The sequence below is a fragment of the Vanessa cardui genome, chromosome 11, assembly GCF_905220365.1.
Source record: "Vanessa cardui chromosome 11, ilVanCard2.1, whole genome shotgun sequence".
NCBI classification, from domain to species: domain Eukaryota; kingdom Metazoa; phylum Arthropoda; class Insecta; order Lepidoptera; family Nymphalidae; genus Vanessa; species Vanessa cardui.
In genome coordinates, this window is record NC_061133.1 from 12,283,816 (window position 1) to 12,311,523 (window position 27,708).

Consider the following 27,708-nt stretch of genomic DNA (forward strand, 5'->3'; position numbering starts at 1 on the left):
AATACTTTGCGTTTGGAAATCATCACAAATTAAAAATAATATACTGCTATATTTTTTAATAGTATATGAATAATAATTAAAGCGATTAATAATTTTTGAAAAGCTAAACAAAATTGAATACTATAATAATCGAAACAATTTTTTTCAATAATTGTTTATATTTTGTAGTTGGCAACATAATTGGCTTAGATAATTTTCATTGAAATTGAATCTGTTAATACTTTTAAACTTGTCAATTGTCAAAATATATGTAAAGGTTATGTTTGTGTTTGTCTTCAGTCAATAATTGAAATTTAAAATCTTAACTGTACCGTTTAAATAGTGAAACGAACTAAGTATATATAATTTTCATAACGACTCAAAGTATATATTTTAATTCAAAATGTTAGACAAAATGTTGTATAACACAATACTTAGCCAAGCATATTCACCGTGCGGAAAATATTTAGTAGCTGGTAATATCTACGGTCAACTAGCTGTTTTTGAGTAAGTCACATTTCTTTGCCGATCAAAAAACAAATGCCTTATATTCAATTTTAATCTTATTATATTTTTTTCTTGCAGCCTAGACAATATTTTCAATCCTGTGGTAGAACAAATTACATCAGATTATAACAAGCCAAAACACATTCATTCACTGGAGTCTGGAAGTCAGATATGCAGTCTAGTTAGTACAGATAAATTTTTAATTGCTGGCACAGTCAATGAGATATCAGGTTGGGATTGGAAGGCTATTCTAAGTTCAAAACTAAGTAAGCCCTCATGGACCATTAAAATACAACCACAGTCTATGATTGAAAAATGTGATATAAATTGTTTATGGTATAAAGAAGACGAGGGAAAATTGTATGCAGGTTGTGGGGATAATAAGATTTATGCCTACAATCTGGAAGATGGTAGTTTAGTGTCTACATATGAAGGGCATTCTGATTTTGTACATTGTTTACATAGCAAGTGAGTAACTGTTTATTTATTTTAAATAAAATTGGTGATTCATTTGTTCTGATTACATATGTTTAATTCATATAGGTGAATGTTTGAATGGTAAGTTAGCACTACTGCCCATAGACATGTACAAGATGTTATGTCCTCTGTGCCTATAGTAAATTGAAACTATTTGAAAATTAGAATATATGTATATATTTTGTGTAAAACAATACAAAATTCATGCTTGTCACATCAGTAATCTAAATTTAAAGTAATTAAGTGTGAAAGAAAACTTTTCATATAATAATATTATACTAAAACTTCCAAAATCTACTGCTTCTTGTATAAATTTTAAGTCAACTGGTTAAGTATTTTCAATAGTCGTATTTAGTAGAGATTAAATTAAATGCATAATTTTATTAATAAGTTGCTGTTTAATGTTTTAGTGGTCAGCAGTTAATATCAGCCGGTGAAGATGGCTTAGTGTTGCTATGGGACTTAAGAGTGAAGAAGTCCTACAACAAAATTGAACCACACACCAATAGTAAAATTGCCAGACCAGATATAGGCAAGTGGGTTGGCGCGGCAGCACTAGGTGATGATTGGATTGTAAGTCAATAAATATATACTGCATACAATTACATATCTCAAGTGTATTATGTTACTCGTAATAAGAATTAATGTCTGATCAATAATCACATTAGTTATAGCTAAACCAAAAATTGTTTAGCTCGACTTATAACCATTTGTATTGTGTATCAAATTTGTTAGAATTATAACTATCATATGTAAATATTGTTAGTACCAATTTTTCTCCAACAAAGTCAATTTTTTTAATTAAAAAATCATTTCATAATTGTTTAGCTATACTTATAACCACTTGTAAGCCAGATGTAGATCCTTATCAAGGCCGGTCTCATTGAACTTAATAGTAGAGTTAATAATTTTAAAATGTTGCTAGGAGATTATCTCATCAAACAAAAAATCAAGGGATTGCATTAGAAATTCGTATCCCGAATTTAAGGTTGGGGGTAAGGGGGGGGTGTTGTAGTACCAACACCACCACTCCCCCCGCGCGGAAACCATTAGTTTTTTTTCAATTTTTAAATTTCAATACTAAAATCATCAAAATTCGTACTGTTAGTTAAATTTTGGAAGGGGAGAGATATAAAGTTCCAATTATTGGTGTAAAATGTGATTTCTGGCGCTGCGCCGGCCGCTGCCGAGGCACGCTCGCTTCGCTCGCTCGGCTCGTTTGGTCATAAAATCTAACTTAACCTATCCTTAGCTACTATAACTATCTACTATTTTTGTTGCCGGGGTGGCTTCGCCGCTCCTGTGAGGGGGCTGTTAATTTTGGGTGAAAAATAGAAACAACAAAAGCTATATTTTAGAAATTTATAAGAACCATTTATCTGTATATATACTTGACTGCATTTAATAATGCGGTAAATGGATCTTTTTTTTATTTTATATTATATTGTCTTCTATTATCATGTTCGTAAAATCTTCTGGGTGATTATTATTTTCTTTATAAAGGAATCACTTCACTATAAAATTAAATTAAATTTTTAGATGTTTTTTTATACTATAAATTAACGTAGTATTTATTAGCTTTTTCTGTATTATATATACAGAAAAAGCTAATAAACAAAAAATAATGATTTAAATTTAATTATAATGTAAAATATTGATCCGTTACACGTAACTTTAAACGCACATTAAAAAAAATAAGGGTTTCCTCTAGGGGTAAATTTCGAAAGAGCGGAGCAACCCCTTTAAGAAACAACCGCCCCTACTATCATCAAATTCGGGATGCGAATTTCTAATGTCGACCCAAAATCAGTGTTGATACTACCTAAAGGCATAAACACCGCGCGCGCTCATTGGTCAAATCAATTCCCTTTCCTGGCTTTCTGTTACATCCGTCCCTTTTCACGAAATTTGCTTACAAAGATTGTAGACAAATGAGAGGAAAAATGTTATACATCAATAATAATGATTCTTCTTTCGAATGTCATATTAATAATGAGGAAGATAAATTAGTTTTACGTTAAAAAATTCTTATTATTTTACAGTTGTAATTGTGTACTCGCTAACAAATTGAAGGTAGCTTAGTTTTTTATTGAACATACAGAGAATATGAAAAGACAGTGAAATATCAATAAAATATCAGATATCAGAAAAATATCTAAAGTATAATATGGCTCTTTTTTGTCAATATAAAAGTATAAAATGATAGCTCTGCCGGATATTTTTATATTTCATGTGGGCATATTCCTAGCAATAGACTTTTAATATATGTATTCTAATCTAGTCTCATATATTTCGTCTTGTCTAGGTTCCTAGTGGATTCCGTTGAAGCTTTTAGCTCTAAAGAAGTATACTTCTTCTATTACTGCCAGCCTGTGCATGTAGCATTTTCATGCTATTAATTTTACCCTCAAAGTAATTAAAAAAAAAACATTTTCTGCAGCAATATCTTCCAAATATAAAATACATAAATCGCAGCATTTCAAATTAATTGATGTTGTATTCTATATGTATTCTGATAAGGCACGTAAATTTATTGGAATAATTATAATTATTGTATGTGTCACATTTTTTGGTCAGTGTCGCAACTATAATTGAATTAGATTACTTTTAAAATCAGTATATTTTGACACGTGTGTTTATATCAAGTGATATTAATAATATATTGTATGTAGAAATGCATAACATAGAATGCGTGTAAGTACAACTACATGTTAGACCTTAATGAATTATCACGGAATTAAATTGCCCCTTTCATTAATTTTAGGTATGCGGTGGGGGGCCAAGGTTGTCTCTGTGGCATTTACGATCACTGGATGCTGTGACAGTGTTTGATATACCAGACCATGGCATCCACGTATCATTCTTTCAAGACGACTGTGTATTCGCTGGTGGCGCAGCCGAGCATTTATATCAACTAAGCTATTCCGGCGACGTGAGAGTTGAGCTGCCAGTATCAGCAACCACTGTGTATTCAGCCGTATACAGGACTAGCCCTCATAAAGTATTGGCCATAGCTGGATCCAGTCCTGAGATAGACATCTGCACGTCCTTTAATTATAGAGACCAAGTTTTGCATTTTAGATAATTATTAAACATTTTTTCTTATTCAATATGCTGTTTTATTTATATGTATTTAATTATTTCTTATTTGATTACACAAAGGATTGTTGATTGGAAAAACAAATAATGAATGTACATAATTATTAACAAATTTAGTTTATTTCAACAAAAATAACCTTACCGACTTACTAACCTTACACATTTAGTAAATGCAACAATATATAAAAGAGAGAAGTTACAATAATTGTTCATTTTTCATTATTTTAATTACACACAATTAATAGTAATTTAATTCATTACATAAACTGCAACAAAAATTACGAGACAAAATAAATTCATAAATTTTCTGACCAAACGTAAATTATTTTTGTGTTGTGTTTACAGAACTTTAACTTAATATATATATTTATTTTTCTTAAAGAAAAAATATGTAGACATCCATTATTGTATTACCCATCTATTTGTAATATATCTCAGCTCAGCCTTAATGTTATCTTATTCTTATTGTAATGAACCTGTATTATATTAATGGGAGACAAAATATCTTCGCTCTACAAACCTCACGATTGCCTACGACGTTATTTTACAGAATAACCTTTTTGTAATGAAAATAGTACTTAAGTTTGGCGCTGATTAAATGTTAAAATTAAGATGACTTATACGAAGAATATATATCGCATTTCAAACAAATTAACATACATACACGTTCATAATGTGCGATATGATAGTCATAATACAAAACTATTGTACATTTTGAAATTAAGTTTATAACATCATTTCATTTCGGAGATTTTGAAGTTTATTGTCGTAATTCAACGTATAAACAGTTACAGCACACACATGGCCAGGTTTGCTTGTATAAACTTGTAAAAATAAAAGGGTTCTCATAATATTTGACATTTCAAGTGCGGCTAACTTGGGTTTATAAAGAGATTCTGGGTGTGACATAAAATGTTTATATATAACCATGGCCAGCCACAGCGGCCGGTATAAATCCCTGATTACCATCCTTCTTCCTCACGTAAAACCATTCTAAATCAACATCAGTCTCCCCTCCACTTTGCATTAACACAACTACTTCCCCTTTTTTCACAGACACTGTTCGATTCAATATTTCACCTTTATAATCACTGTTCGCGACCAACAAAGTTTGTCTTTCACACTTTTCTTTTACTTCAAAATTTTCTTTATCTTGAATCCTGTCAATGTTCGAAGATACAGATTTAGTTTTGAGATATAAGTTGTCGAAATCCTTTTCGGCACAAGACATTTTGTGTCTTCGACTTCGAGGACGGTATCTGCTTTCCGAACGTGTTCGGCTGCGGAGTTGTTCTTTTTCATTATCTGTGAGATTGCCACAAGGACGCGGGTATATGTCGGTACTGCTTTCCCAACATGGCATTTTCTTTTGAAGAGACGACCTGGATTATAAGCAATACAGTATCTTAATCGTGATGCAAATGGCGCGTAAATCATATTTCGGCATATAACCAAAGACGAGACGAGAAGAATTATTCAGGTCATAGTCATTCATTATTTAACGATATAGAGCCTTTTAGCCCTCAGTTAAGTGCAATATTTTAGACCATGCTATACTTTATTTTATAATTTTTATTTATAAGCTATTTAATAAATAGACGAAACAATCATACTTTCAATATTTTTAGGCGATAGGCCGACTTCTCCGGATCTTAAGTTTATACCATTAAGTTTAATATAATTTAAATGGTAACTTACCTATTTGGTAGTATTCCCAGAGGTAAGCAAGAACTATACATCACATAGCCCTCGTCCCCATGTGGCGTCTGGGTGTAGAGCCATTGCTGATTCTTAAAAACAGCATTAACAACCGTTCCTAAGGGCAGGATAAGTTCGCGCTGAAGACCTTTTTGTGTCTGGTAGAGTGTAGTTGGAAAAGCTATGACTACCGGAATGTTACCCGGACGATCTATAGAGGCCTGAAAATAAATGAAAAAGATCACGGTTAAACTGTAAATCAAAACACATAAAGTAATATAAGGAAATTATTTTGAAATTGAGCCTAAATTCTGAAATTTCAAGAATACCTCAGAATTTTTTAGAAGAACTTTTCTACATATTTTGAATGGACTATTACTATTTTTCTGACTTTTTACTGCAAATAACCTTATTTTGGTACTAGATGTCGCTCTTAGCTTGGCCTACGTTTAAAATATTAAGTAAATAAGTTATCGTAGTTTAAGCCCTTCCTTAAAGAACAAGCGAGCTTTAGGCCAAATTTCATCAAATTGGTGTTCGGTTTGATACTATCGTGTAACAGAAAGTCAAGCTACTATCGCATATATGTATATTGCTAGTATAGATAACTGATCGGACGTGACAACACCGCCAAATTGGCCGTGCATACGAGGACCGAGTTTACATTAAAGTAAGGTCGCCAATCACAAATTAAATATCTTCAATCTATACCAAGTCATAGTAAGTAAACCACCTAGGAATTGTAAGACACGATTTATATCTTCCTCACTTTATACTAATTTTACATAATTAAATTATCTAATAGTAGGTATTGCAATTAAATTTCTGCAAGTGTCCTTTCTAATTGATTACGATTGATAGGTACGAATGAAATGTTTATTTGTAGGTAATGCAAGAGGTTGTTACTTAATTATGCCTATTATTTTATAATAAGCTATAAGCTTTCATAATTGAAGATTAAATAAGTCTAAAATATTCACGAAGAGATTGACTTCTTCACAGAAATAAAACTCAACTCATTCTAACTTAACTAAGGGCTAATTCTACATTCTTATATCGCTTATAATATAACTCCAAATATTATCCGGCTAGAGATGGAGAGAATGTCTATTTCATTTCGACCGAAAATTCAGTGAAAATAAAAAAAACTTGAGTGTGATTTAGCCGCGCTTTCTCGAAAGCAACTCGTCATGAATTGCAAGTCAATCTTAACTTACAATGTGGTGTAAAAAAAATGATATTGTTTCCATAACATAGTTGATCGATTTGAACACTACAACCAGTGTCTAGGAGGTTATTAATATTTTTCAAGTATCCCTGTATATTATACCTGTCTGGACTATTGTGTTAGTAAAATTCCTATTCTATATGCTATAATATAATATCCTATTATCCTTAATGGCAATGATAACAATTCGATTCGATTGCGATAAAATGAACATTTATTTGTGGAACTGGCACCATGTCAAATTCTCTGGTTTTTTTTTTATTAAATATAGAAAAATACATATCCAGTTTAAATAACCTGACACATAGATTTTTCTGTATGGTTTTGTAAATAAAATATTTTGAAATTTACTGTCAACACAAAAACAATAGCATATTTAATTTTTTTTTATTTGTGCCGAGATTATTACGCCAATTTTACGTGCGATAAGCAATTTTCAATGATCATTATAAACAAACATTCACCTACTATTTGCCCATTTCTCAAGTTTCAAATTATTCATTCTGTCAACCATACAAAGACCAGTAAAGGTCATGTAAAAACTTATCTTAGTTATTTAAGTGAAGTAATTTTTCCATTTCCAACGTAATATCATATTGCATTCACGACTTGCTCATGCAATCATATAATCGTTTAACCTTACAATATATCTTTGTTTAAATAAAACGCATTGATGAATGACTCCTGCCTTTCGGAACTCAAATTGCTGTGAGTTACGAGAAAATGATCGGTATAGCTTTGCAATAGGTTCGATAATCATTTGACGCTGTAAAATTGCAAAGGGATAATCATTAAACTTCAAAATCTGAGCCCCGAAGTATAATACCTTTAAAATTTTTTGCAAATGATGCGCAATTTAAAATACCTTATACAATTTCGCGCCAATTTTGCGGCTCATCGTTTATATATTGGATTGAAAATTTAAAAGGAATTTGTTATATAAAACTGCGAATACAATTACTTACTAAAATTAAGTATTTTTAATAATAAAGATTAAAACGTTATGTTATAGCTTCTTGATTATGGACTATAGAGTAAAGATATGGAGAGCCATCTGTTGTATGAAAAAGTTTCAATCAATTTGACGTGTATGAACTTAGCATCTCACAAATAAACTGCAGATCTAGTGACGTCCAATACTATTATACAATACTTCACTATCAGCAATAGTTCCGTCGATTTAAATAACTATAAAAATCATTCATAATCATAAAAAATCGGGCTTTTCGGGAAAAAATATGACACTAATATCGCAAATAAATCTCATCGAATTTCAAGAATTTGATCAAGAATAATATTTGAATCATGTAAATGTTTATCAGACAGGACAGTTCCTATACGAAGTTGTTTCTATGAAGTTTCTCTAAAAATAAGTCTGAATTTTATTAAATCTATATTAACATTATAAATGCGAAAGTAAATCTGTCTTTCCGTCTGCCGTTCTTTCACGGCGCACCACTGAAACGAATTTGTAGAAATTCGGTGAAACAAAACAATCTTGACTGTTATTACTTATTAATTAATTAATCTTATGGTCGATTGCGGATTGAGACCGCGAAAATATTTTTCATTGTTTTGCGTTAACTAATAGACTGTTCCATCGCCACGCTCAATAACTACAGGAGTAGGATACTGAACTACAATTTGATGGAACATTAGGTCACCTTGCTATTGTTACTAATAAGCATACATATATAACCAGCGACCTTTCCCGGCTTCGCACGGGAAAAATACTGATACTAAATATACCTACTACAAAATATGCTACGACATCACATTAGAACTTCTAAAATGATCAGTGTTTCTTTACTATATTGTCATGTGTTATATACAAAAACCGTCCTCTCGAATCAATCTATCTATTCAAAATGCTACGAAATCTGTTACGTTATTTTAAAGATATAAGCATACATAAGGACAGACAGCGATAAGCGACTTTGTTTAATGTTTTATACTATGTAATGATTATGATTATATAAATACCTCACTCAAAAACGTGTCAAGATCTCGTATATCGTAACCAAACTTGTTGCTTTTCTTTCTTCTCCGATGTCTGTGTCGATGTTTTCTCCTTACGTACTCGTCTGATCCTACACTCGTATCCGAATACGAGGCTTCCCCATTAAATTCATCACAAGCGCTTTTAAATCTCATATTATGATAATATTCGTTACGTCCTACAACTCTTTCTTGGGTATACTTTTTGTCGGCGCATTTCGATTTTGGTCTTTCTGCGTAATTGTAAGACTTTTTATCGTCGCCCTTCTTTTCAACTTTTTTAATATTATCCTTGAGCACCCATGTCAAAGATATTTTAGGTTTATGCCTATGTGCCAGCGGTGTGGAATGCCAAGTTCCCATTTCCTGTATTTCGGCGTATTCAGCTTCTGAATGATCATCGGCTGCGGTCGTTATTTTGCAATTTGCTAGCAGATCTATTATTTCGCATGTTGGTTCGTCCTGGAATGAAGTTGATCGTATCATATACTTATTTGTTTAGAAGCAATATATAATAGTACTAACAATAATATTGTTCTATTTTTTGATAAATCGAGACAAAGTTCACAGAGCAATTCACAAACAGAGAAACACATAAAAATGGTGTTTAATTTTAATTAATCTACTTATTTGGTAACGTATGCAAAACATTATAATAGGCTATTTGACTGGTTTTTAAAATCCATTTTATATTTTTGATTAGAGGTTAAGGAACCCAGTAAAAGTTGATTTTTTTATTTCTAGTACATATTTGCCGAAAAATATCATATTAAAAATTACATATTTAAATAACGCGCGAAAACGCTACTTGGACAATATGGCGCTGCAATGGGGTCGGTGACGTCACTTTAATGTATTTTAATGTGGTACATATAGTAGAAAAGCAAGGTTTACAAGAAAGTGACTTCATTTTAGGCCCGGCCAATCAGAAGCGTTTTGTGTCACGTGACAAACGTTTGAAAAATGCATTTTTATTTATTGATTTATGAATAAATTAAGTATTATTTTCAAGTTTCGTTAGTAAATAACCATTTTTAAACTCATAATATACACTGATTACAATAATTCACAATTTATTTTGCGCATTGTCAAATAGCCTATTGCACCGTTGCTTTAGTCGCTAGTTTTAATTGCTATATAACCAGAGTTCTTTAGTTCAATTACCTATACACTCAATCTGTAAAATAATACGCTGTATATTAACCTCACTTAAGTTACATAACACAGTGTCGTATATAAACAATCATAGGAAATCGATTTTAACCTCGTTGTCATTGTCGTATCGATTTAAATTTTGCTTGTTATATGTACCTAATAATGAAAAAACTATATTATTTGTACTGATTTTGCAATCAAGAGATGGGTAGTAGAACTCATACTATAGTTTATTTTTATCTAGATAAATATAAAAAATGAGCTGATGGCCCAGTGGTTAGGACGCGTGCATCTTAATCGATGATTTCGGGTTCAAACCCAGACAAGCACCACTATATGTGTTAATATTTTTCGTGTTTATAATTCATGTCGTGCTCTAAACCTGCGTGTGTATAATTTCATCAAAATTCTGCCACATGTGCATTCCACCAACCCGCATTGGAACAGCGTGGTGGAATATGTTCCAAACCCTCTCCTTAATGGAAGAGGAGGCCCAGCAATGGGTAATTTACAGCGTTACTATATAAATATATTCCTATATAAATATTACTATACTACATAATTATTTTGATTATTGTTTTTGTGTTAAGAGCACAATTCACTACATAAGAGAGCACTATACGAGTTCATGAAACATAATAAACAAAATAATTAATTAGAAAAAAATATCTAACATATTTCTATTGCAGATCAAAATGAAAGAAAGCCTAATGAAAAGAGTATTATTCTGTACAACCAATGTGTTTTTATATGCATATTTATCTTACCACACTTTGTAGTTCGTAATTCTCGGGATTAATAATTTCATCCTCATTTTCCCGATACGGTGGCGGCAAGTCTTTGAACGTAACTTCTGTAAAAAACAAACACAACACTCGTATTCTCCGGAACTAAATCGTATGCTAATAACAGAAAGAAAATACATAAAAAAATTACAAATAAATTATTTAACACAATTTTTATTATTACTAGGGCGTAGAAAACTTTAAAACACTTGTATAATCATCATTATTATATTATAATAAACGATTCATTATTAAAAAATAATCTTTATAAGAAAAATATGTTTGTAAATTGCTAACATTGTTACAGTAATTTTTGTATTGAGATCACAGTATTAAGTTTTCACTTTAAGCGGACTTAACGTTAACGATCGCAATGGGTGCAACGAACGGTGACCGTCCACCGTCGGTTCTCGAGTCTGACTAACTGATAGTGGTGAATTGGTCACCCCACGCGTAAGCTACGGCACGTAGAGGCTTCTTATAAAAGTAAAAGCCGCTCAAATTATATCAATACAACCGTTCCCGTAGCGAATAAATTGTTAATGAAACATTGCTAGCGATTTTAAACGATACGCTTGAAAGCATTGTTACTCTTAAACAAAACATATATTATTATATTATTTTAATAATTGCGGGGGATTTATGGATAAGTAAATAAAATAAACTATATATATTTTTTGCAAATGTTTTATCTATATTCATGTTATAAATATGAAAGTAACTCTGCTTGTATATCTGTCGCTCTTTAACGAACCAACCGCTGAACCGATTTTGATTACATTTGGTATAAAGCAAACTTGAACTCCAAGAAAGAAAAGGCTACTTTTTTCCTGTCACATGAAAACGAACACCCTAAAATGCCAGTGAAGCCACGGGCGACTACTAGTTTTATATAATTACTATGAGCTTTAAAAAAATACATAATAGTTTTGTTAATTATGTTATCAGTGAACTTAGATATCTATCAAGAAAAGAAATAAAAAATCGAAACATATGCCACGTTCACCTGTTAAAAAGTATTCGGTAAAAGATACGGTTTTCATAGCGCACGAAACCTAACCCTAACCGCGTGGTTTCATACATCAAGCCTTAAAAATCTCAGCGCATTCTCACGCCCGCTCGGCCGCATGCGAACACCGAATGCCTCAGGATACGCTCCCCGTAAAGCCGTCGGTCACGAACATTCATTATGATGGTACTCTTAATTTAGATGAACGACCATATCGCCGTTGTTATTTATCTACGTTTATTATTAGTGCTCATTTGGCTGATCAAAGCTTTCTCGCATGAGAATATCGAAGAAACTGTTACGACATAAGTAAGTATATCCATGAATTACGACGGGAAGTAAGAATTAAAAACATCGTTAACACTGAAAATTCTTCCAACTTTTTTTACTGACAAGGCAAAAATTATTTCCCCTATCAATCATGACGAAAAGATCGATCTGTCTGATATTAGCAGACACTTAAATTTTTGGGAAATATTAGGAATATTACATTCGAAAAATAGTTCGATTTTCTATTTCCAAATCTCATTGTCTGTAATTATTTCGAGTTTGAGTATCTATAATACCTGAAAGTACGTCAGATGGCTATGTCAGAATAACACTTAGCTGAGAGTCTCTGACTGAATAACAATTAGAATATAAATAAATAGTAACTAAATAATATCAAGTTATCAGAAGTGATAATTAGACACATCACAGTAAGAATAACTTTGCTAATCCTTGTACAAAATAGCAATGAAAAAAAACAATGACATTGTCTATTGAGTTGTATATTAATTTATCTGTTTTGTGTTCAATTTCTTTTTTAATTGACATTGATAAATTAAATTAAAATTAAATAGAATAAAACGAAGTCTTATAAAAAATGATTTATCAAAACGATTATAAAAATATCTATTTACGTTTAGTTTAGTAACTGCACTGTTACTGTGTTTACAGTGTACGTTCGTTGTTCATTCGTTAAGGTATTTTAGTACTTCACGTCTTCAAATTAGACCCTCGAGGCATTCCACACCTCTGTTTGAATATTACCTTTGTTTTAGCATTTCAGTGATTAGTGCGTACGGGATTTTATCTCCTCTCAAAACATACCTAAAATAATCGTAAAGGTTATCAATTACAATTTTACTCTGATATTCATCTTTACATGGTTAAAGAGTTACTTCCCGTCGTCTCTCTATGTTTAGATCTTTTAAACTACGCAACGGATTTTAGCACGGTTTTCATCAATTAACAAAGTGATTTAGAATTAAGGTTTATAGTTTTGTAAAGTTTCTCTCTACAATAATACATGTATAATATAGTAAAGAAATCCGAGTATTTTAAGTTTCTTAGCCAAAAGCAAGAAATTTTCATTTTTGGTATATTTGTTGGTTATTATTTGGTTAATTAATCATATGGTTCGATATAGATCCTTATTGTATTGTATTGTATATAATAAGGAACTAGGAGTCCGATTTAAAAAATGTATTGTTTTTATAAGCTAGAAGTATTAGTTTTATAAGTCTCATAACATCAAAATACTCTGCAGTTTGAGTCTTGACATTAATAATTGATCGTGAGTGTACAAACGCTGATTATAGCTAGTATTTCTTAGAAATATATCAATTAGAAAAAAGTGGAAAAAATATCTATGAATACATATCATTGTCATTGATTAGAATATTAGTACAAATGACGTTTGACCGACCGTACGCTATATAAGTATCATTTATATTTATTGAATATGAAAGTTTTATTTACCAACTTACGAGGTTGTTATTTAGATACATTGAAAAAGTTTAACATAAAAACGTTTCAGAATATTTATAGCAGTAAAAAAAATACCGACGAAAATATTAACCACAATAATATCAGTAACGTTCCTTGAAATTGGAAAGTGAAACGGTCGGTTACCCGCAAAATCTTGGACGTTTCGGTGATAATTCTGCACAGTTCGTCGGTTTTAGCCAACGATGGCGTAAAAACCGACAAATCGTTGTTTTATGTACTTAGTTACCGAGTACTTTGTGTTTATTTGAATTTTTATGACTCTCTAACTTGGATTAGGTTTACGCTTAAAAACCTAACTATGGCAGATTCGTAATTAGATTTACTAATTGCAGTGCGACACAGCTTAGATGTAGCATCGGCCAATACAGTAAAACCGATTACTGCCGATTTATACAACCAATAGAAATAGCTCCCTATCGCGCCATTCGACGCTATTCGTCGCTATAGATTAGACGCCCGAGAAGTTAAGTGCAGTAAATCGACGCGTCAAATGAACGGATATATTAGGTCACATGATATTATAAGTTATTACATTTGTGTAAAGATCATATTCACATAAGAAATAAATATTGATAATTTGGGATAGCGTACTTAATTCGGATGTGATCGGTTTTACGAATTTTCCGATGCTACATCTAAATTGTGTCGTACTATACCTGCTTATTCGCTGATCTAACATGTTCGTGGGTTGGTTAATAGATCTAAAAATTCTACTCCAAAAGGCTCGTAATCGGCCTGAGCCGTAACCTAGGTTGACTAAATAGTTGGTTGATTCACAAATAATACAAGCACATCATCCATTATTGGTTTATTTTAAAAAACATTGTATTATGCACATAGGAATAACAATGCAAGAGCGGATCAATGCTGGTCAGTTAACCACCTGAGCAGGGATGCCCAGGCTGCCCTCCGAATTCTGGGGGGGGCAATTTTGCGCTCGCCACTGTTCGGGGCAAGCGGAGCAGGCATCATAAGGCAACCCCTACCACCCTCGCTGTGGACTTCTGCAACATAAGGGGACTCAACTCCAACCTCAACGCCGTTCACTACCATCTGGAAACGGCGAAGCCGGCCTTGCTCTTTCTAACCGAGACCCAGATATCTTCTCCTGCCGATACGACTTTTCTCTCGTACCCTGGGTACAAATTGGAACATTCCTTTATACCACGAGCTGGGGTATGCGTTTACGTCAGAGATGATATCTGTTCTCGACGCCTCGGCAGCCTTGAAGGACAGGACCTATCGATTATCTGGCTGCGTGTAGACTGCGATGACCATCCGCGAATCTATGCGTGCCTTTATAGGTCCCATAGCGGTAATGCCGAAACCGACCGACTGGTTGAGCACGTCCAAATGGCTACAGATTCCGTGCTTCAGCAGATTCCATCCGCAGAGATCATTATTCTGGGTGACTTTAATGCTCACCACGCAGAATGGCTCGGCTCACGCACCACCGATCATGCGGGTGGATCTGTTCTGGACTTCGCTCTAGCATATGATCTGACACAACTGGTCAACTCGCCAACGCGAATACCGGATGTGGAGGATCATACACCTTCCCTGTTGGACCTTCTGCTGACTTCACATCCGGATGGCTATCAGGTTATCGTCGATCCCCCTCTGGGCTCGTCTGACCACTGTCTCGTCCGGAGTACAGTGCCGGTTGTGCGGTACTCACGGCCTCGCTTTGTTGGGTGCCGCCGAGTATGGCACTACAAGTCAGCAGATTGGGATGGGATGCGGTCTTTTTTTGCATCTTACCCATGGGGGCAGATTTGTTTCTCGCCGGATGATCCGAACGCTGCTGCTGACTCTGTTGCCGATGTGGTGCTTCAGGGTATGGAACTATTCATTCCTTACTCTGCAGTACCCATCGGTGGCAAGTCCCAGCCTTGGTTTGGTCGCTTCTGCAAAACGGCATCACGCCGAAAGTGGGAACGCTATCAAACCTGGGCTAATGCATCTGCGTCTCGTGATGTAAATACCAGCGCATTTAAAAAGGAATACAACTCTGCCTCTAGGTCCCTCAAAAACGTAATTGCTAGGGCGAAGACGGAGTACATTGGCAGAATTGGCGAGAGACTGGTGCGTCTCCCTTCAGGAACACGAGCGTTCTGGTCTCTCGCTAAGGCTGTCTTAGGGAATTTCTGTCAGCCATCTTTTCCATCTCTGCACAGAGACGGTGAGTCATTGGCCCATACCGCGAAAGAGAAAGCTGATCTTTTAGGCTCTCTCTTCGCGTCGAACTCGACTCTGGATGACCAAGGAAAATCTCCACCAACAATTCCGCGATGTGATACCACGATGCCGGAGGTTAAATTCCGGCAAAGTGCAGTTCGTAAAGCACTTCTTTCCTTGGACATTCATAAGTCGAGCGGACCCGATGGTATATTATAGGCCTATAGCCATCACCTCCTTGCTCTCCAAGATAATGGAGTCCCTTATAAACTGCCAGCTCCTGCGGTATCTAGAGGTGAACCAGCTGATTAGCGACCGCCAGTACGGTTTCCGTCGGGGTCGGTCAGCCGGTGATCTTCTAGTTTACCTTACTCACAGGTGGGCTGAAGCAGTTGAGAGCAAGGGGGAGGCATTAGCAGCTAGCTTGGACATAGCGAAGGCCTTCGATCGTGTATGGCACAAAGCGCTTCTTTCGAAGCTTCCTTCCTATGGGCTTCCCGGGAAATTATGCAATTGGATTACCAGCTTTTTGGCAGATCGGAGCATCAAGGTCGTTGTCGACGGTGCATGCTCTGACTTAAAATTCGTCAATGCTGGTGTTCCACAAGGCTGCGTTCTATCACCCACTCTGTTTCTTCTGCATATCAATGATTTGTTGCAAATCGGGAACATTCATTGCTATGCAGACGACAGTACCGTTGACACCTTATACACCGGCCGCGCTAATATTTCTCGGGAAAACGTCGAAGAGAACCGGAACAAACTTGTGTCTGAAATCGAGTCTTCATTAAACGAAGTCTCGAATTGGGGCCGGCTAAATCTAGTCCATTTCAACCCCAAAAAGACGCAAGTTTGCGCGTTAACCGCTAAAAAAACACCATTTGTCGTATCTCCACGATTTGAGAACATTCCGATAGCCGCTACAGGTAGTATCGGAATACTTGGCGTTGATATTTCGAGCCTCGTTCAGTTCCGCGGTCAATTGGAAGGCAAAGCCAAATTGGCTTCAAAGAAGCTCGGTGTGCTCAGCAAGGCGAGACAGTATTTCACGTCGGCCCATCGCCTAAAACTTTACAAGGCGCAAATTCGGCCTCACATGGAGTACTGCTCTCACCTCTGGGCGGGTGCTCCCCAGTACCAGCTCCTTCCATTTGACCGCATCCAACGTAGAGCGGCTCGAGTTATCGACGATCAAGCCCTTTCCGATCTCCTTGATCCTTTGGCTTTGCGTAGAGATGTCGGATCACTCTGCATCTTCTACCGAATTTTTCACGGGGAATGTTCCGAGGAATTGTTCGGATTAATCCCGGCTGCTGAATTTCACCTTCGGACATCTCGCCAAAATTCTAAGTTTCACCCGCACCACCTTGATGTCCGAAAATCCACAACAGCGCGATTTCTCAGACATTTTCTGCCTCGCACAACCACTTTGTGGAACCAGCTTTCGCCGGCGGTTTTTCCGAACCGATACGACATGGGAACCTTTAAGAAAAGAGCTTACTCCTTTTTGAAAGGCCGGCAACGCACCTGCAAGTCCCCTGGTGTTGCAGGTGTCCATGGGCGGTGGTAGTCACTTTCCATCAGGTGAGCCTCCTGCTCGTTTGCCTCCTATGCCATAAAAAAAAAAAAAAAAAAAACCAAGTTACAGCGTTAATATTCTGCTTATTAGACTCTCTTTTAAATGTGAAATATTATGACGTATGTAGGGATGCCCGAAGCCAAAACGCAATGTCATTATTACCTACATATTTTTTCAGTATCGCTGACATATAAATCAGCACTTTTGATAAGTTCGATTTAAATCATTAAGTAAGAATTATTACATAGTTTAAAAACAATGTTTCTTACGGTGTGTATGCTTAGATCTTTAGAATTACTTTGATTTGAGAGGAAAGTTTGTGACACTGATAATTTTAGAAGTTTTTAATGTGATGTCGTAAATAAACAATTACTTTAGTATTTTTAGTATCAGTATTGCACCCGTGCGAAGCCAGGGCGGGTCGCTAGTTATAAAATATGTTCGTAACAAAAAACTATAAGTGGAATGAAGTATTTGTTATTTGCGTCATTTAACATCACTTAATAGCGACGACGATAGAGTGACGTGACACGGCTTGTGCAAGGCTGTCACGCCGATGCACGCGCACGTTTTCGGTAATCGTGAATCCTTAGCATTCCCCGCGGCCCGAACGGATTCCTGACATAGTGACACGCTCGTGCGCCTGCTCGTTGTGTGTTATTTTCACGCCTTGTCATCAACTATAAAACTTAAAAACTGTAAGACATACGCTGAAATCGGAGACATATTTTGTATACAAATGCAGTATGAGTAATTATTATTGTTTGTATTAAGAGCCGAGAAGGCCCAGTGGTAAGATCGCGTACATATAACCGATGATTTTGGGTTCAAACCCAAGCAAGCACCGCTGATTATTCATGTGTTTATAATTCATCTCGTACTCTGTGGTGAAGGAAAACATCGTGAGAAAACCTGCATAATTTCATAGAAATTTTGCCACATTTGTATTCCACCAACCCGCACTGGAATAGCATGGTGGATTATGGTCCAAGCCTTCTTGTCAAAGGGAGAAGAGGCCTTAGCCCAGCAGTGGGAAATTTACAGGCTGTTGTTGTATTGGTATTGTGGTCTTGATTTTAAAGTAATTATTTTTATTTAATTAGCTCTCATAACATACATAGATTGTTAAATTTTAAATTGATTAATCATTCTATAAAAGTTAAAAGGTTTGTACAATATTATTAGTATTACATTGCATAATCACTATATGCCCACCGATTATATTATTAACAATAAAAAATATTTGGAGGGAAGTTTGTGTTGTTTTTCTCACTTAAATAAAATACGGTATTATTTGTTGGGAAGCTACAAGTTTTGAGTCCTTCACTAAAGACCTAGGTATAGGTGGTATAGTATACAATATACCTATTATCGATCCTTATCTAATGTTTCACTACATTAAGACGATTGTGATGGGAATTCTATTGTTTAGCCTTATCTGGGGTTACGCAGAGGCAAAGTTTTATATGTTTCACAGCCAACACAATAAACATATACATATATGTATGTACTTTTTTATAGATTCTAAATAAATTTTAGGAGTATGTTAAATCATTAAAAAGTAGTAAAATTGTCTATGGGAACCTCATTGTCTTTGCAATTTCATTAGCAAAAAATAGACTTATCTCAATTCATATACACCTCAATACAGGGTTTTTTTTTATTTTTCCCAAAATATTAAACTAAAGTATTTTTCATTAATTATATTTTTGTGTTGGTATATAGGTAAATATAATTCAGTTGGTGAAAATAAGGGAATACAGTACAAACTTCTAAAGTTGAAAATATTAAACAAAATTTAAAAAGCTTTAATGATAATTTAACAGTGCCATAATGGCCACTGGCCCACGTTTCATAGGAAGATCATTATCAAAAAATTAAAAAGTTAAACCCATCGACTATTTGTTAGCAACGCCTTCACAAATTAGATGAGAACGTTATAATTATGCGATTTTTATTAGATTTTCCGCCTCGATAAACAAATTCTCTATGGTATTCTTATAGTATAATTATAAAACTTAATATTTATGACACGGGTAAAGTTCATAGATAATCAATAAATTTGAATAATCTGCCTTTGATGCCTACTTCGTCGATATGAAAAAAAAGTATGAATACATTTTGTAAAATTGTTAAGTACTATAATTATGTCGACATTAATAATTTTGATTAATTATTTCCTAATATATAATGTCAAGGGTTATTTATATTTAAATAATCGATATGTATATTTAAATTATATCATCGTGCTTTGTTTTTTTTTATATTATTTAGTATGTGATATTTATAGGATACATTATAAAAGGTATTACTTATATTAATTTATAAACATTATGTTCGAATGAAATAGAGTCATTTTATCGATGTTTATTAATAGCAGTAATTGCACCAGAATACAGTTCATGCAAAGAGGGCAGTAATAAACTGGTACCATTATCGGAACATTAACGAACAATTACGTAATAGTGCGCAAGCGCGTTGTATCTGGTAGGCTGGCTACAGGATGAAATTAGGGGTAAGTGTAGGCAGCCAATAATTGCACCGTGAGAACGCGCTCGGCATGCGCGTGCGCTGACAGCACGAAAATAATGCTAGGCTGCAGCATAACATTGAGATGTTTTGCTCAGTGAAAGTAAATTGTAAAAATTTAGAAAGGAATACTTTCGTATTAAACGATTTTTTGTTGCTCTAATCACATCTTGTTTTATTTAAAACGTAATTACCTAAAACGTTTTAAAATGAAATCTGTCTACAACCTACATGGTTTATATAACGTCGTATAGTCCAGTTTACATTATATGAAACCTTCTTTGTCTTTTATAATAATCAATTAGGACGTTTTCTTAATTGATACATAAATGTATGTCTAGCCAAACCTATTTTACCATTTTTAAGCATTTAACCAATTATTTATTTTATTTTAATTCCAATTATATAATTTAACCATTTTTTAAACAAAGGTTTGAAATAAATTGTGCTCAAACTAACTATAAAATCACTTGTTTATAAAATAAAGTACATATTGTTTATAGTTATAATATAACAACCTACATAATGTTGTGTTCCGGTTTGAAGGGTGAGTGAGCCAGTGTTAATACAGGCACTAGGAACATAGCATCTAAGTTCGCATGTTTGATTGATGTAGACACTTACTGTATTATTATTATTATTATTACTTTCGCCTAGTGTATGTTACTACCAGTAGCTATATATTTCCATGGCATTCTACTTGGGGTATTTGTATTGAATAAAAATATGAATTTAGCTCTGCATAAGTTATTTATACAATAAATTAATACATAATGACGTAGGCCTAAAATTAATTAATAAATTTAAAGGAATTATAATATTTTCGTTTTTTCTTAATATTTTCGGTTCCATACGTTTCTTGTACTAATACATGTGTATATATTTGATAATTGAATGTATGTGTGAAAATATTTTCCAAAAACTATAACATAATATTAGGTATAGTCAAAATTATAGTAGCACAAAGAACAATAATAAACTTGTACCTTTTTTATCTACCCGAGATTCGGTACTATTCTTCTGGGCAAATAAAGCATTTATGAAGAAATATAATTAAAAAACATTTTTAATGGTAACACCTTGGAAATAAAACAACTGCTGCTAAACTTTTTAATTTAAACTATGATGTTATTAACTTTATTGTAAACCATTATTATCGTCGAAAAAAGATAAAATCAATGTATATGAGCTTCTTTCGCTGGTTTTTCTCTGGTCACAGGAATTTATTTCCAAAATGTTGTTAGATTTTTAAAAACTCATCGACTAAGTGAGTAAGGTTTTTATTATTTTTTTTTTCATTGTTGTTTTTATATTGTTTTTCATGTTTTTAGTAATACTTAACATTAGTATTACCGGTACAATGAAAAACAAAATTAGTTCAAACGTGGACATTAAGCCGATTTTCAATTGTTGCACTATCAACTTTCAACCATTATCGCAACATTTTAGTAACAGCCTGTAAATTTCCCACGGCTGGGTTAAGGCCTACTCTCCCATTAGGGAGGCTTGGAATTTGTTCCACCACGCTGTTCCAATGCGGTTTGGTGAGATGCACATTTGGCAGAATTTCAATGAAATTAGACACATGCAGGTTTAGTCACGATGTTTTCCTTCACCGCTGAGCACGAGATGAATTATAAACACAAATTAAGCATATATATATAGTGGTGTTTACCTGGGTTTTGAACCCGAAATCATCGGTTAAGATGCACGCGTTCTAATCACTGGGCCATCTCTCAATTCTCTGGCGTTCATCGCAACTTTTGAATTGCACGATTTTATTGTACTGTGTAATGGTACAAAATACAAATGTATACGTCAAGAAAAACCTACCTAAGTTAAATCGTATATATAGCGCGTCAAGTGTAAATTGGCGTGTGGCAAAAACATGTACTAATTTTTTTTTTGTTCATTTAATATCTTATTTGTTTTATTTACCCTTATTAAAAAAACTTACCCAAAATCTATTAAAAATGAGACGTAGAGAATTATTTTCTAGTGAGTTATTGGTAAAATAAACAAAGAAGTGGCAAAACAAAGGTGTAGCAGGTGCTGCCACAGGAACGCCAACTTATACTTGACAGTCTTTATGCTAACATACTAACTTAGGTATGACGTGTTTTTTTTAACATTTAACATGACTTCCTATATTTTATTCATAGCGACTCTGATTATTTCAATAATACAGACTGTGTATTTTTTCATAATCGACGTATTCGATTATCGGCTAGGAAATAATATTTAAAAATATATAGTTAATATAGCTGTGTTATTAGTGGAGGTAACTAAATTAGTACCTAGATTTCATTTTTTTTTCTACTATTGTCAATGAGTTTTCAAAAACTTCGTAACGTTAGAAAGCGAAGTTAAGGTTAGTAGACCATATGTGATGTCGAAACTTGCAAATACTCTGAAACTGTGACGAATAAGTAATCATGAGATTTTCCACGGACCGGACAGTGACAACTGTTATGACTACACACAGATACAAAATAACTAGATATATACTTTATTCTTTTTTTTCAATTGATGAAATTATTTTTCTACAAAATAACGTCACTATTTAACGAGAAAATCGGAATATTTCAATTAAATTTATAAAAAAAGAAGTGATTAAAGGTTTTCTTTGGTTAATCACAAACTTACAATTTACTAAACTATTCGGTCTATATTAAAAATATTTATTACTTAGATCTATAAAAATAAAGCGCTAAAAATGATTATAATTAAGATTATAGAAAAGTATTAATTACATATATGTAGTATGATAACTAAAATAAAAAAATGAAAAAAAATACAAAATAAAAAAACATCAAAGTGTGATACGTCACATCGATTCGTTACAAGTCGCTGAACGCGGTCATCGCGGAATCGTAGATTGCATAATCTTGCATAGGTTATTACCGTGTCTTCGAAGGAATGCAATTTGAAAAGAATGCGACTCATCTCGCGGACAATAAGATCCGAGCATGCATTTATGAAGTACCATATTTTAAAATAAACTGTTAACTTTGTTTAGAAAAAATATATTTGCTAATGAATACTACTTATTACTACGAATGCTGCTGATCTTAATAAAATTTGTTATAGAATTAATGATTTTATACTTATCTTATTTTTATCTCAATTCAAATACATTTAAAAATATATATATATTTTTTAATAAAACTTTTAATTATTTAAAAGTAAAAAAGATCATATTCAAACAACAATTTGAAAATCTTACACAGATTCTGATTTTATGTTAAATTTTCAACGGGTTGGTCGGACGCTCTTATAAAGTCAGAACTACAGTCATAAAATAGAGGTAGAAAAATTACATACTTACTTTAAAATTTACGAGTGTTATAGAATTCATCGTATTACCGTAATTATTACGTTTTTACGTGTACGAGGGTATTATTAACAATTCGACGTAGCGATGTTATCGTGAAAGCGGAATCATCGCGGAATTCCTTTTAAAATTAAGAAAAAAAATTACACGAAATAATTTAAGGTCAAGGAGGCGCGTGATCGCGCTGGATAGTGTGGATAACAAACCAGTTATGTGTGAGTTATGATTAAGGGAAAGAATTCCGTACCTACACATATACTTTCACTGCAAAATGTTGAAAATTATTAATTTTGGTTAATAAAAATATTCTTTCATAGGAGTCACCCCCTAAAGTCGTATACTTCAACTACTAGTAGTAGCCGTTGATGTGTACCTTCTAAAATAAGATAAATTACTTAATAAGGAATTCAAAATCGAAATCATATTTCGCATACTTATAAAGTAACCGTATCTCATCTTGATTTGAGTTCATGTTATTAGACTGGCTAATAAGATTAGAAGATTTTCAACTGTCCTTCCTTTTCATAAAGTAAAGTGACAGCCTTTAAATTTTCCACTGCTGGGTTAAGGCCTCCTCTTCCATTAAGGAGAGGGTTTGGAAGATATTCCACCACGCTGTTCCAATGTGGGTTGGTGGAATGCACATGTGGCAGAATTTCAATGAAATTAGACACATGTAGATTTCCTCACGATATTTTCCTTCACCGCCGAGCACGAGATGAATTATAAACACAGATATATATTGGTGCTTGCTTGGGTTTGAACTCGCAATCATCGGTTAAGATGATGAAAGGCACGCGTTCTAACCACTAGGCCATATCAGCTTCCTTCCCATATTTAATAAAATTGACCCTTCCCTCAAAGCTAAGCTCTGAGCGCTTCTATGCCGCTACTGATTTAAATAATCTAACTGCATATCCGGAGCTGCGCACATTATCAATGTTTTATTGTCTATCATATGAGTCTGTGTATCAAATATTCAGTCAGATTTCGAATTTACTTTGGGGCTCCTAAAATATTATAGCAACCGTATTTTTATTTTTTATTTATTTTTATTTTATGAGCGATTGTGTGGGTTCGTATCCTATGTGTCAAATCCCTTGTGAAATTAGTTTATTACACAGTATTCTTAAATTATAAGTACTCGTCTTAATATTATTTGACGGACCTCTAAAAATTATTTGCGTGGGGCGCGGCAATTAGGGAGGCGGGACGGGTCTGCGCAGGCGACCCCGCGACCTCTCGCTTCGTGTCCAGTCGTCCTGCGCCTGCGCATGTCGCGTTCCCGCGCGTTGAAGGAATTCCAAAATTACACTGAGCCTTCCCGATCACGATTTCACCTACTTTATTTCATCGTGAATACTTTATACCACATAAATACATATCATGTATAAAAAAATCAGTAGCTTGTATTTCATATGTGTAGTATATAACAATAAATAAATATTATTCAAATTATCTTAAGTACTTAAAAGTTGTATAACATGTATTACATTTGGAATAAATTGGAACAATAGTTCAGTTTAATGTATATATATAAGCGAAATACCACTTATTCATTAATCACGAAATCTCAGAAACTATAACACCTACAAACATGAAATTTGATAGAAAGGTTCCGTATAGTTTTGTGTTTTTTAAACTTCGTGCGGGTAAAAATCGAGCTAGTTATAAAATAAACCCAATGTTAATTATAACATTTTTATTACACATGGCTTATTATTTTCATCCATTTTGAAAAGAGATGGTAATTACGATACATCGTGCTACGCATGCGTATACGTCGACGTTACGTAGGCGGTGCGACGCAAGCTCAGAAATTAACTCCTCTCTAAGATAACATCTAACGCGGGACACAGCGTACGCTTATGAGCTAGCCATTGGACCGATAAACCTTGGAATATATGGTGCTGTGTAATATTCGTGGACAAGTAAGAGGTGTTACGCAAAAAAACATAAATTGGACTAACACACGCCGACTTGATTATGCGAAAAATTTCGATTTTGTAAGATAAGTTTGTGTATGTATTTGCGACATACTTTATGATTGTTGTTGAATAGATTTAATAAAGATCTTATGTATAATATGTTGTAAGTTCGATATCAATATTGTACTAGTAATCCATCGTGGCGTCACACAACTATATACAACGTATGGATTGAAGAACAAACATAAAAATAAAATTAATCCTGCCTTCCGACGGCGAAGTTGTAACGCATTTCAATAATAAAATATGCATGTATTATACATATAAACCTTCCTCTTGAATAACTCTGTTTATTGGTGAAAATCAAACTAAAACCTATTGCGTAGCTTAAATTAAAAACATGTACAGAGGACGTGAAGCGACCTTGTTTTAAAGTATGGAATGATATCACTAAAATGTTTAAAATTTTATTATGAGACATAAAATGTATGTATTTACGCTTAATTCTTGGTAGGAACAAAATATCTGAACACATAACTGTCAAGAAAAACATGTTGAATACGGTATCTGAGTCTGCATCAGTTTAATTAAAATGCACTATTTACAAGTAGGTTTTGAAAAGACTATTCAATCTTTTTTCTTTATATTAATCTTGTCAATGTGCTGTTTTAATTCTAATTTACTGTCTTGTTTCATTGCTAATTATTATTATAGACTCCTATTTGCCCATCTACCCACATCATTTAATATATAAACATAACATATAACATAAAAAAAAACTATTATCAGTTATAAGAAGTAAGTCATAATATAGACCCATACCAAACGAATACCTATATATTCCCATGTACTTCCGTCTAATATACTTACAATGCCTACAAAAACAGCTTTAACAAAATTCATCTATAAACACCAAAAGGTATTTGTTTAACACAACTAGGTTATTTTATAGAGATACTAAAGTGAACAAATTAATAAATTCATGTATTATGTCGACTTGAATTTGTCTCTAATCTAAATTCTTATACACATAAAATTGCTTATATTTATCTTTGAACAAATTGTAAAAATAACTGGATACATTTAATATGAAATTCTTTCGTACTCGACGTTTGCGAAAAGGCATCAACTTCTTGATTATTTCTTCACTAGATATTTTAAGATGTAAATATTAATAAATTCAATAGTATGGAATCCAAGTCTAGAATTTGTGCTATTAGTGCGGTAATCTATGCCTTATAAAATGTTGCTGTTTATTAATTGAAAATCGTAATGGAATTGTTTATATCTTATAGATTTAAAGAATTATTTAACTACTTTAAGCTTAAATTATTAAATAGAATTATTAGAACATTTATTTCGTGGTCCAGAAATAATAAACAGTATTTATTGTCAATGCCTTAAAATGTATTTAAAAAAAAGGAAACAAAAACTTTGGTAAGTATTTACTAAATAAAATGGTTTCTTGATATAATAAAAACGTTTTAATCTCTTGTCAGCTTGGCGTGGGATGGCAATTAACATTTGAAATTATTAAGCACATTTATTTATTGTTAAGAAAAAAAATCGACTTAAGTAGGTACTGCGTTTTTCGCCACAGATTACATGTTTTTGTATAAAAGGCGTGCATGGTTTCATATTAATAAGGTGCTGTGCTATAAATAAATGAACTTACTATCTCGAAACTTCCTGAGTATCTTCTTCATTGTGACACCAGCTACGACGGTGTGAGCCGGCACGCGCGCGCTCTGCTAATGCAGCTTCGGTTACGTCACGGTCTGTCTCACGCGCAAGTATCGTCACGGGGTGCTTAAACTCGGACAAAGGGCGAATTGCTCATCGCAAATTAGTCATTAAGAAAATGTCAGTACAACCGAACAAGGCGAGGGTCTTAGTATAATTAAGATTGGGTTCTGTTTTTACCTAAATCGTTTTTCATTTTTTTTTGTCGTAACAACATAAAATTTAAATTTAATTAAGTAGTTAGGTACATATCGTAAGTTACTTAGGTCCTGTGAATATTTTAATGGTATGTTTATCGAATATGTAACCTTAACATTTAATTTAGAATCACTTCTAAAATTATTCTTTTATAATCTCTCTATAAATTATTTTTACGGTTTTTTATTAGGAAATTTAAAATTTACCTAACGAATTATAATTATATTATTTGCGATGTTTACATTGATAAATAAGTTCGACGACAAGAAAATATTCTCTATATAATATACATAATAATTGTATACTAAAATTATATATCCACTGATTAATCAATGCAGTGCCAAGGACAGCTCTATGCCTAAGTAAAGAACCGTTGAACTCTTGAAAGCGGAATCATGCTTCATAAAGCGAAACGACGTCGTGTGCGATATGCTACACTTCTCACTGTCATGGCGTCTCGGAGACCTTACCTATGTTATCTTGTTTTATTATAGGTTTGTACTAAGAATAT

The 27,708-nt window shown here is 33.4% G+C and overlaps 2 protein-coding genes across 3 annotated transcripts; one reads left to right on the forward strand and one right to left on the reverse strand.

The window, feature by feature from the left end:
• The first annotated feature begins 236 nt into the window (after window positions 1-236).
• Window positions 237-4,073, forward strand: LOC124533538 (THO complex subunit 6). The gene is made up of 4 exons (XM_047108892.1): window positions 237-486; window positions 565-954; window positions 1,374-1,536; window positions 3,728-4,073. The coding sequence occupies exons 1-4, from the start codon at window positions 383-385 to the stop codon at window positions 4,046-4,048; spliced, it is 978 nt and encodes a 325-aa protein (XP_046964848.1). The 5' UTR covers window positions 237-382; the 3' UTR covers window positions 4,049-4,073.
• An 870-nt stretch (window positions 4,074-4,943) lies between these two features.
• LOC124533876 lies at window positions 4,944-26,996 on the reverse strand. 2 transcript variants are annotated; one of them, XM_047109422.1, is made up of 5 exons: window positions 26,932-26,996; window positions 10,909-10,994; window positions 8,972-9,448; window positions 5,761-5,981; window positions 4,944-5,444 (listed from the first exon to the last, which is right to left on the reverse strand). In XM_047109422.1, exons 1-5 carry the CDS (start codon window positions 26,960-26,962, stop codon window positions 4,979-4,981), a joined length of 1,281 nt encoding a protein of 426 aa, XP_046965378.1. In that variant the 5' UTR covers window positions 26,963-26,996; the 3' UTR covers window positions 4,944-4,978. The 2 variants fall into 2 exon arrangements, with proteins under 2 accessions (XP_046965378.1, XP_046965379.1); XM_047109423.1 differs by lacking the exon at window positions 26,932-26,996 and adding an exon at window positions 11,224-11,341.
• Between the last annotated feature and the right edge of the window lie 712 nt (window positions 26,997-27,708).